Below are 12,002 nucleotides of genomic sequence, written 5' to 3'. Positions count from 1 at the left end.
TGACAGAATTACAATGTCATCGGCAAACCTGAAAGTTTTTATTTCTTCTCCAGGCATTTTAATTCCTACTCCAAATTTTTCTTTTGTTTCCTTTACTTTTTGCTCAATATACAGATTGAATAACAGTGGGGATAGGCTACAACCCTGTCTCACTCCCCTACCAACCACAGCTTTCCTTTCATGCCCCTCGACTCTGTAACTTCCATCTGCTTTCTGTACAAATTGTAAATAAACTTCCGCTCCCTGTATTTTGCCCCTGCTACCTTCAGAATTTGAAAGCGAGTATTACAGTCAACAGCGTCTAAAACTTTCTCTAGGGCTACAAATGCTAGAAAGTTGGGTTTGCCTTTCCTTAACCTATCTTCTAAGGTATGTCGTAGGGTCAGTATTGCCCACGTGTTCAAACATTTCTACGGAATCCAAACTGATCTTCACCGAGGTCGGGTCCTAGCAGTTTTTCTATTTGTCTCTAAAGAATTCGTGTTAGTGTTTTGCAGCCGTAACCTATTAAGCTGATCGTTCGGTAACTTTCACACCTGTTAACACCTGCTTTCTTTGGAATTGGAATTGTTATATTCATCTTGTTTGAGCGTATTTCCCCTGCCTCATACATCTTGCTCACCAGATGGTAGAGTTTTGTCAGGACTGGCTCTCCCAAGGCCATCAGTAGTTCTAATGGAATGTTGTCTACTCCCGGGCTCATTTCGACTTAGGTCTTTCAGTGCTGTGTCTGACTCTTCAAACAGTATCATATCTCACATTTCATCTTCATCTACGTCCTTTTCCATCTCCATAACATTGCTCTCTAGTGCATTGCCCTCGCATAAACCCTCTATATACCCCTTCCACGTTTCTGCTTTCCTTTCTCTGCTTTGGACTAGTTTTCCATCTGAGCTATTGATATTCATAGAATTGGTTCTCTCTTCTCCAAAGGTCTCTTTAATTTTCCTGTAGGCAATATCTATCTTACCCCTAATGATACATGTTTGTACATCCTTACATTTGTCCTCTAGCCACCCCTGCTTGCCTGCCGTGGTGGCCAAGCGGTTCTAGGCGCTTCAGTCCGTAACCGCGCGACTGCTACGGTCGCAGGTTCGAATCCTGCCTCGGGCATGGATGTGTGTCAAGTCCTTGGGTTAGTTAGGTTTAAGTAGTTCTAGGGGAATATGGACTGGGAGGTAAGTAATGAAAGAGGAAGCCGCCTGGCAGAATTTTGTACAGAGCATAACTTAATCGTATCTAACACTTGTTTTAAGAATAGTGAGAGAAAATTGTATACGTGGAAGAGGCCTGGAGACACTGGAAGATTTCAGATAGATTATATAACGGCAAGACAGAAATTTAGGAACCAGGTTTTAAATTGTTAGACATTTCCAGGGGCTGATGTGGACTCTAATCAAAATTTAATAGTTATGAACTGTAGACTAAAACGGAAGAAACTGCAAAAATATAGGAATTTAAGGAGATAGGACCTGGATAAACAGAAAGAACCAGAGGCTGTAAAGGGTTTGAGAGAGAGCATTATGGAACGATTGACAAGAACGGGGGCAAGAGATACAGTAGAAGAAGAATGGGTAGCCTTGAGAGGTGAAATAGTGAAGGCAGCAGAGGATGAAGTAGGTAAAACGACGAGGGCTAGTAGAAATCCTTGGGTAAAAGAAAAGATATTGAATTTAATTGATGAAAGGAGAAAATATAAAAATGCAGTAAATGAAGCAGGCGTAAAGGAATACAAACGTCTCAAAAATGAGATCGACAGGAAGTGCAAAAAGGTAAGCAGGGGTGGTTCGAATGGCTCTGAGCACTATGGGACTTAACATCTGAGGTCATCACTCCCTTAGAACTGCTTAAACCTAACTAACCTAAGGACATCACACACATCCATGCGCGAGGCAGGATTCGAACCTGCGACCGTAGCAGTCGCGCGGTTCCAGACTGAAGCGCCTACAACCCCGGCCGGCAACTATTAATTACTTTTGAGTGTATTCAGTGCATAAAACGCAAAACAATTAAATTGACAATTACTCCAGTCGTAAAGTAGACGCTAAAAAGCAAAGATATACACCGATAAGCCAAAACATTATGATCACTTTCCACCGCGACTTTGGATGCCGCCTGATGGCGTTACGGGCACGTGACGCGATAGCAAAAGTTCAGTAAGCGGAGCAGGCACGGAAGGGGGACCACCCTAGCGAAGATATGGGCTGCAAATGCGGAAATACAATGACGTGCGACTTTGATAAACGGTAGATTATTATTACGCAGAGCTTGTGAACGTGTACCTCGAAAACGGCTAAGCTGGTCGAATGTTCACGTGCTACTTGCTGTCTTAAGTGTCTACGGAAAGAGGTAGAAGGACAGTGAAACTGCAACTAGGTGCTAAACAGGAGGACGTCCAGGACTCTCCACACAATGTGGCGTTTGGAGGCTTGCCTGCTCTGTAAATTAGGATGGATGATGATCTGTGGCATCTCTGCTGGTGCACGCCCAAGTGTTGCGGAGCAGACAGTTCACCGCAAATTGTTGAGCACAGAGCTCCGCAGTAGACCACCCCCACACGTTCACATGTTGACCCAACGACATCGTCAATTACGATTGCAGTGGGTATAGGACCACCAGGATTCGAGCGTCGCCCACGGCGATGACATCTTTCAGCAGTATAGCTGTCTGTGTCTCGGAGGCAGAACCGTGCTACAGTGCTTTGAGGAGCATTATAGTGAACTCACATTGATGTCGCGGCGACCCATCTGGATCGCTGTCGGGCGCTATCACCGCGTACGCAAATCAGCGGCCCGTTATTTACGTGAATTACACGACCTCTGCGTAGGAGGCATCTAATGCCACATACCTCCACAAAGCTACCAACAAACTGCCGGATGTCTGATACGCAGAATCAGTGATGTACGAGGGTTATTCGGAAAGTAAGGAACGATAGGTCGCGAAATGAAAACCACAGTGAAAATCAAAACTGTTTTATTTGCAACAGTTAGCTACAACTTCCAGCTACTTATCTCCAAAGTCGCCGATCCGACTTAGACGTTTGTCGTAGCGTTGTACAAACTTTCCAATACCCTCGTTATAGAAGGCAGCCGCTAGCGCTTTTCGCCAATTCTCTACGCTGGCCTACAGATCGTTGTCTGTGCCAAAATGTTGTCTTATAGCCAGGGTTCTTGTAAGCAGAGATGAAACTCAGAGGGAGACAATTATGGGCTGTATTGTGGGTAATCAATCATTTCCAATTGAAAACGATGCAGGAGCATATTCATTGCCCCTGCAGAATGCGGCTGAGAATTGTCTTGTAGAAGAAAGCACACGACAGTTATTTAATGTTGGCTGCATAGCTTCAGGCAAGATTTCTCACCAGGCCCTCGTACTTTGAGGGAGACAATATTGTTATAGGTACCTTTATGTGCTCCCTGTGTGCTCAGAACTAAAAAGAACGACGTAACGGACGTACTAGAGACACTGCCCAACACATCTGTGCAAAACTTCATCGGATTTTCACTGTGGTTTCCACTCCGCGACCGATCGTTCCTTACTTTTCGAATAACACTCGCACTTCGTTCCAATGACGGACAAACAAGTTATTAGGCAGGTGGTAGTATTTTGGCTCATCAGTGTATATTGCGTATATTATAAAACAAATGTAGAGATGAGAATATTATCGGTGTGTTTTGAATTACAGCAGGCAAAACACAGTGGCAAGAGAAAACTCGTTAAATGTATTCGAAAGATATTAAGAGCGTATTCTGACGTAAATTATAAATGATGCACTAATCTATTTATTCTTCAATTGTGAGTAGCACTGAAATGCGGGTAGTGCACGTTACATTGTTATTAAGTTCGTGTTTCACACGTATTTTTTGAAGAAACCAATAATTTCGGCTGTAAAGCATGTAATATATTCAAAAGCAACAGGAAGGAGGTACGTGGGCTATGTGATCAAAAGTATCCGGACACCTGGCTGAGAATGACTGACAACGTGATGCTGGAATTCAATATGGTGTTGGCCCAGACTTGGCCTTCATGACAGCTTCCACTCTCGCAGGAATACTTTAATCAGGTGCCAGAAGGTTTCTTGGGGAATGGCAGCCCATTCTTCAAGGAGAGGTATCAATGTCCGTCGGTGGAGCCTGGCACGAAGTCGGCGTTCCGAAACATCCCAAAGTGTTCTATAAGATTTAGGTCAAGACTCTGTGCAGGCCAGTCCATTACAGGGATGTTATTGTTTAATAACCACTCCGCCACAGGCCGTGCATTATGAACAGCTGCTCGATCGTGTTGAAAGATGGAATCGCAATCCCCGAATTGCTCTTCAACAGTGGAAAGCAAGAAGGTGCTTAAAACATCAATGTAGGCCTGTGCTGTGATTATGGCACGCAAAACAACAAGGGGTGCAAGTCATGAAAAACACGTCCACACCAAAACACCACCGCCTCTGAATTTTACTGTTGGCACTACACATGCTGGCAAAGGACGTTCACCGGGCATTCGCCATACCCACACACTGCCGTCGGATCGCCACATTGTGTGCCGCGATTAGTCTCTCCACACAACGTTTTTCCACTGTTCAATCGTCCAATGTTGACGCTTCTTACACCAAGCGAGGCGTCCTTTGGCATTTACCGGCGTGATGTGGGGCATCCGCTCGACCATGAAATCCAACTTTTCTCACCTCCCACCTAACTGTCATAGTACTTGCTTGGAATTCCATTGTAATGGTCTGGATAGATGACTGCCTATTACACATTGCGACTCTCTTGAACTGTCGGCGCCGCGCGGGGTTAGCCGAGCGGTCTGGGGCGCTGCTTCATGGACTGTGCGGCTGATCCCGGCAGAGGTTCGAGTTCTCCCTCGGGCATGGGTGTGTGGGTGTTTGTCCTTAGCATAATTTAGGTTAAATAAGGTGTAAGCTTAGGGACTCATGACCTTAGCAGTTAAGTCCCACAAGATTTCAGACACATTTGAACACTTGAACTGCCGGCTGTCTGTCTGTCAACAGACGAGGTCGCCCTGTGCGCTTTTGTGCTGTACGTGTCCTTTCACACGTTTCATAAACACATCGGAAACAGTGGACCAAGGAATGTTTAGGAGTGTGCAAAGCTCGCGTACAGACATATGATCAAAGTTCAAAAATGGTTCAAATGGCTCTAAGCACTATGGGATTTAACATCTGAGTCCATCAGTCCCCTAGAACTTAGAACTGCTTAAACCTAACTAACCGAAGGTCATCACACACATCCATGCCCGAGGCAGGATTCGAACCTGCGACCGTAGCAGCAGCGCGGTTAAGGACTGAAGCGCCTAGAACCGCTCGGCCACAGCGGCCGGCATGACCCAAGTGACACCCAATCACCTGATCACGTTCGAAGTCCGTGAGTTCCGCGGAGCGCCTCATTCTGCTCTCTCACGATGTCTAATGACTACTGAAGTCGCTGATACAGAATACCTGGCAGTAGGTGGCAGTACAATGCACCTAATATGAAAAACGTATGTTTTCGGCGGTGTCCGGATACTTTTGATCACGTTCAGTCAACGATTTAACAATTGCAAATTTCAGGGAAAGCCTACAGCAGTTAGACTGGGATGAGGTGTACCGTGAACCTGATGCCAATTTAAAATATAATTTATTTCATGACATTTTTGTAAATGCATTTGAAAACTGCTTCCCCAAGAAAATAGTTAAATATACTCGTAAGAAACCTTGTAACAAACCATGGCTTACTAAGGGTATAAAAATATCTTGTAACCGGAAAAGGGAAATGTATCTGACAGCAAGAAAGAGTAGTGACCCAGAAAATATCAAAAATTATAAAAACTACTGTGTTATATTAAGAAAAGTTATTAAAAAATCCAGGAGTATGTGTATCATGTCTGAAATCAGCAACTCTGATAATAAAATTAAAACAATTTGGAATATTATTAAAAGAGAAACAGGTCAACCAAGAGCAGAGGACGACAGTATTACCATCAAATTGAATGAAAACTTTACGAACAAAAAGTCAGAAGTTGAAAATATTTTTAATAATCATTTTCTAAATGTTGTGGATATAGTAGGATCCAGGTGTTAGAAGATGCTAGGCTGTTAATGGAAGAGGCCATACCTATGCAATTTGATACAATTGAAATCTCACCCACTTCTCCCTCTGAAATTAGGAAAATAATAAACTTGCTTAAAAGCAAAAACTCACATGGAATTGATGGCATTTCCAGAAAAATACTAAAAGCTTGTTCTCAACAGATAAGTAAGATTCTCAGCCACCTGTGTAATAGCTCTCTGGAACAGGGCATTTTCCCTGATAGACTGAAATAGGCTATTGTTATACCTTTGCATAAAAAGGGGGATAGATCTGATGTCAACAATTACCGTCCAATCTCCTTTCTAACAGCTTTATCCAAAATTTTTGAGAAAGTAATGTATTCTAGAGTAGCTTCACATATCTGTAAAAATTAAGTACTAACAAAATGCCAGTTTGGTTTCCAGAAAGGTTTTTCAACAGAAAATGCCATATATGCTTTCACCAATCAAATTTTGAATGATCTGAATAACTGAACACCATCCATTGGGATTTTTTGTGCTCTCTCAAAGGCTTTTGATTGTGTAAATCATGAAATTCTGCTAGACAAGCTCAAGTATTGTGGCATGAGTGGGACAGTGCACAAATGGTTTAATTCGTACCTAACTGGAAGAGCGCAGAAAGTTGAAATAAGCAGTGCTCATAATATGCAAAGATCAGCACATTCCTCAAACTGGGGAACTATCAAGAATGGGGTTCCACAAGGGTCAGTCTTGGGTCCTTTGTTGTTCTTAATATATATTAATGACTTGCCATTCTATATTCATGAAGAGGCAAAGTTAGTTCTCTTTGCTGATGATACAAGTATAGTAATCACACCTGACAAACAAGAATTAACTGATGAAATTGTCAATACTGTCTTTCAGAAAATTACTAAGTGGTTCCTTGTAAACGGACTCTCACTGAATTTTGATAAGACACAGTACATACAGTTCCGTACAGTGAATGGTATGACGCCATTAATAAATATAGACCTTAATCAGAAGCATATAGCTAAGGTAGAATATTGCAAATTTTTAGGTGTGTCCATTGATGAGAGATTAAATTGGAAGAAACACATTGATGATCTGCTGAAACGTTTGAGTTCAGCTACTTATGCAATAAGGGTCATTGCAAATTTTGGTGATAAACATCTTAGTAAATTAGCTTACTACGCCTATTTTCACTCATTGCTTTCATATGGCATCATATTTTGGGGTAATTCATCACTGAGGAATAAAGTATTTATTGCACAAAAGCGTGTAATCAGAATAATAGCTGGAGTCCACCCAAGATCATCCTGCAGACATTTATTTAAGGATCTAGGGATATTCACAGTAGCTTCTCAGTATATATACTCTCTTATGAAATTTGTTATTAACGACCAAACCCAATTCAAAAGTAATAGCAGTGTGCATAACTACAATACTAGGAGAAAGGATGATCTTCACTATTCAAGATTAAATCTAACTTTGGCACAGAAAGGGGTGAATTATACTGGCACTAAAGTCTTTGGTCACTTACCAAATAGTATCAAAAGTCTGACAGATAACCAACAAGTATTTAAGAAGAAATTAAAAGAATTTCTGAATGACAACTCCTTCTACTCCATAGAGGAATTTTTAGATATAAATTAAGAAAAAAAAATTAAAAAAATAAAAATAAAAAATAAAGAAAAACAAAAAAACAATAAAATAAAGTTGTTATATTAACTTAAGTATGTTGTTAAATTAACCTAATTATGTCATGTATTGGAAAATTCGACTCGTTCCACATCATTACGAAATATCGTATTCATGATCCATGGAACTAGTATTAATCTAATCTAATCTAATCATAGTGTATATTTCGCATATGCTGTGGAAATTCAGCTTCACTCTGCTTACGACAAATCTATTAATGTTGAATTCATAAACTCGTAATATCTGTCAAATATTTTCACATATAAGAGGCGATCACAGAGTTTCTGTTTGAGGGCGTTGCTGCAGCGTATATGCAACGTAGCGCCACTCTGATGCGGGTATAAAAGCACCTACATGTAGGCAAAGGGATTAATGTGGCATTCGTATCTTTTCGACGAGCGCTTGGTAAATGCGGAAACGTAAACTATGGCGACGTTATTACTAAATGCTTCCGAACAGGATAATGTGCCCACATCTCGTGGTCGTGCGGTAGCGTTCTCGCTTCCCACGCCCGGGTTCCCGGGTTCGATTCCCTGCGGGTGTTGTGTGATGTCCTTAGGTTAGTTAGGTTTAAGTAGTTCTAAGTTCTAGGGGACTGATGACCATAGCTGTTAAGTCCCATAGTGCTCAGAGCCATTTGAACCATTTTGAACCAGGATAATGTAATTCTTTTCTTGGCTGCCGAAGGACAAGCGTGTAGACATCCATCGGAAGAAGACGAATGCGTATGGGGCAGTGTATCTGTTGAAAACCACCATTGTGGAATGGTGCACCAAGTTCTCTGCTGACTGCTATTCGACATAAGACGCCGGTCGATCTGGTTGCCAGCTTCGTGCTTTACAGGAACGAGAGTCTGAAAGCGTAAACGATGCAGTGGTGACATCCATCGTCCCCTCGTCGCAAGAAGTTTAAGAACCAAGCATCTGAGGGAAAGGTGATGTTCACCCTGTTCTTACGGATGCCTATTGGTTATTGATTTCAAGGAACCAGGTGTGTCTATCACGGTGTTGCGCAACAATGGAGATATTACGGCGCGCAATTAAGCTGAAACGTCTGGGAAATCTGCGACAAATGGTGTTGCTGCTCCCTAATAACGCGAGTCCCCATATCGCAAATGTCGTAAATCAGACCCGCCCTAAAGCCTCGATCCCTCGCTGGAGGACGAGCCTTTGCAGCAGGGAGTTCCGGGCTTCTTCGCGCAACAGGTCATGGCGTTTTACCAAACCAGTACCTTCAGCCTGGTGCGTCAGTGGGAAAACTGCCTCAGTGTTCAAGGCGATTTTACCTGATTGGCATATACCGACTGTGGACTGTGCAGCCTTGGAACGGAAACTCTGTGATCGCCCCTTATAGTTAATGCTAGTTACTGAGTTAGGGTTATATTTTTACTTTTTATGTCAGTTCGATAGTAGTGTCGCATCTTTCAACTCACATCTGGTGTTTAGTGTACACTGCGGGTATCTTTCCTTTGTAGCTTCGCAGTGTGCCATCAATACATGCCAAAACTTGTGATGTTACTGTGAACTCACGCTGTTCAGCGTACAACTTCTAATGATGGCCCAGTCACTTAAAACATTTGCGATTGTGCTTGCCTGTGCACTCGAGTACTTTGCTGCACATGGTTCTACTGGAGGTGATACGCACTCACCTCAATCTGGCTTTTGAACTGATTGATCCACCGAGCAATAATGGGACCTACATAGTGAAGTGGAATCCGTACTACGGTACAAATTGGTATTTGTCACATTCATTAATAACTGTCACACAGCAACGTATTGGAAGATAGAGATTTTTAGCAAAGCGCACTTGGAGAGATTTATCCCTCGAACGAATTCGTAAGACAGGTGATGTATTAGCCTACGATGAAGTACCTGTAGTCTTCAAAAATAACAGCGAAGAAAGCATGGAATCGCAGAGCGTGGGGAGAGACAGACAGATCCAGGAAAATGTACGTCCGTCCAGCGCTATCGGCTAACATACCGGATGATAGGACGATAAAATGCTGTGCGGACGGGCAAATGACGTCATACCAGCTACGAGAGCGCAGCGGCGGCAGAAGCAGGCGGGCGCAGCGGTTGTTTTAAGCGTGGCCTCCGCAGCGGAAGTTGGTCAGTACTCGTTGGACTCCCGCGCACTACCGGACACCACCGGCCATTCGTCATGTCGCCCCTGTTGTCTTTGCTTCTGGCAACGGCGCTTCAACTCACCGACATCGCCCGTGAGTAAATACCATGCTTAATAATGGCTGTTGCTGATGTAGTTGTTGTTATTTTTCTTCAGTTCGAAACATCGTTTGATACAGCTCTCGACGGTAGTCTATCCTGTGCAGCCCACTTCATCTTTGCATAACTAACTGCAACCTTCGTCCATTTGAAGCTTGCTTACTGTAGTGAAGCTATGTTCTACCTATTACAATTTTTAGGCTCTCCCCACACTTCCCTCCATTGACAAATTGAAGATTCTTTGATGTGTCAGGTTGTGTCCTATCAATCGCTTGTTCTAGTCAAATACAGCCACAAATGTACTTTCTCCTCAAGTCGATTCAGCACCAGCTCATTAGTTATCCGATCTACCCATCCAATCGTCAAGATTCTCGTGTGGAGTGATATTTCAAAAGCTTCTATTCTCTTCTTGTTTGAACTGTTCATCGTTCAAGTTTCACTTTCGAACCAGACTACATTCTAGAAACAGTCCTTCAGTTCATCTTTTTCAGACACGTTTTTGTTGTTTGCATTTGCACTTAATGCGTCTTTACCTTGAAATGTTCACTAATTTTGCTATACAACGAGTAAAACTTTTCTGCTACTTCGGTAATCTATTTCCTAAGTTAACTATCTCAGCGTCACCTTATTTAACAGGACTACATTGTATTACTTTTGTAGTTATCTTTTAACATCTTTTCAAGACACTACCCATTCCGTTTAACTGCTCTTCCGAGTCCTTTTTCGTCTCTGACAGATTTAAGTTTAATAGTTAAAACTCGAAGTCTTATTTCTTCTCCCTGAACTTTAATTACTTTTTTCTCTACGGGTTCTTTTCCTGCTTGTCAGTGTACAGAATTGGAAATTTGTGGTAAGGTCTTATGGGACCAAACTGCTGAGGTCATCGGTCCCTAAGACTACACACTACTTAATCTAACTTACACTAATTTACGCTATGTACAACACACAAGCCCACGACCGCGGGAGGACTCGAACCTCCGACGGGGGAGCCGCAAGGACCGTGGCAAGTCGCCCGAGACCGCGCAGCCAATGTACAGAATGAACAACACGAGAAACAGTGTGGCTTGTGTACAAGTTACAGGCAACCTTTCGGTCCTCGTATATTATTCCAGCTACCTTCGGAATTTCAACATTATCTACAGCTACACTAGTTGCTGTAAATGCGTCACCAATTTCATTTTTTTTCGTCATCTCGTTTCTTTTTCTTGATAGAAAGACTGGCGAAGACGCCCGAGAAATCGTCGCTGGGGTCCCGTGTGCCATGCGAGCGAGTTGGGGCAGTCTTCGTCCTCTGTAGTCCCCCTAGTGCAGTGGTCCACTACACTTCCATAATTACTGTTTTTGCGACTGAGGATTATGAAATAATCAATGTATTTAAACTTCTCAGTGATATGGACACTGTTGAATTGCAAGTACAGACGCTTTTATATATCAACCAGGGAATGGACGCTCAAAATCAGTGCGACTTTTGAGAAAAAAAAAAGTGTTACACTGCAGAATTAACAGAAGCATAACTGACAAGAATGAGTAATGGTTGAACTGTGTAAGCATTCACTTGAGCACGAACAACTGCTACAATTCCGCACTGCATTCTAGGCGCTCAGTCCGGTGCCGCGCGACTGCTACGGTCGCAGGTTCGAATCCTGCCTCGGGCATGGATGTGTGTGATGTCCTTAGATTAGTTCGGTTTAAGTAGTTCTAAGTTCTAGGGGACTGATGACCACAGATGTTAAGTCCCATAGTGCTCAGAGTCATTTGAACCATTTTGAACCGCACTGCATTGATAATGACCTGACACAGGTCGAAATCTGATCTGCGTTGTGACTATAAATGTCATATTAAAGCAACTTGATTCCACGACTGATTGCTGCTCTATCTAACCCAATATGAACACTGAGACTGTTGCGCAAGTACGCATTTTATCGATGAGGATAAAATGTTGTATGAGAAACATTTCAAATCAGACACCGATAGAAAGGCTGTACCGGTACTTCTTAGTAATGATTAGATACTGTCTTTTAATGTAATCACCACAATTACGA

The 12,002-nt window shown here is 42.7% G+C and overlaps 2 protein-coding genes across 5 annotated transcripts in view; one reads left to right on the top strand and one right to left on the bottom strand.

The window, feature by feature from the left end:
- Positions 1 to 12,002, bottom strand: part of LOC126203958 (trichoplein keratin filament-binding protein) — an 801,925-nt gene that overhangs the window by 319,475 nt on the left and 470,448 nt on the right. The gene's annotated exons all lie outside the window — the stretch shown is intronic.
- The window catches only part of LOC126203961 (peptidoglycan-recognition protein LB-like), a 69,670-nt gene that overhangs the window by 45,748 nt on the left and 11,920 nt on the right, over positions 1 to 12,002 (top strand). Inside the window, exon 1 of one of the 2 annotated variants that reach the window (XM_049938358.1) lies at positions 9,778 to 9,956. The exons of the other annotated variant lie outside the window; for it this stretch is intronic. Within the exon in view, the coding sequence (XP_049794315.1) occupies positions 9,899 to 9,956 (58 nt within the window). The 5' untranslated portion in view covers positions 9,778 to 9,898. Of the gene's footprint in view, positions 1 to 9,777; positions 9,957 to 12,002 lie in introns of those variants that run through there. 2 annotated transcript variants of the gene reach the window in all.

The sequence above is a fragment of the Schistocerca nitens genome, chromosome 9 (assembly GCF_023898315.1).
Source record: "Schistocerca nitens isolate TAMUIC-IGC-003100 chromosome 9, iqSchNite1.1, whole genome shotgun sequence".
Taxonomy (NCBI): Eukaryota; Metazoa; Arthropoda; class Insecta; order Orthoptera; family Acrididae; genus Schistocerca; species Schistocerca nitens.
This window is presented reverse-complemented; position numbering and strand designations above follow the sequence as displayed.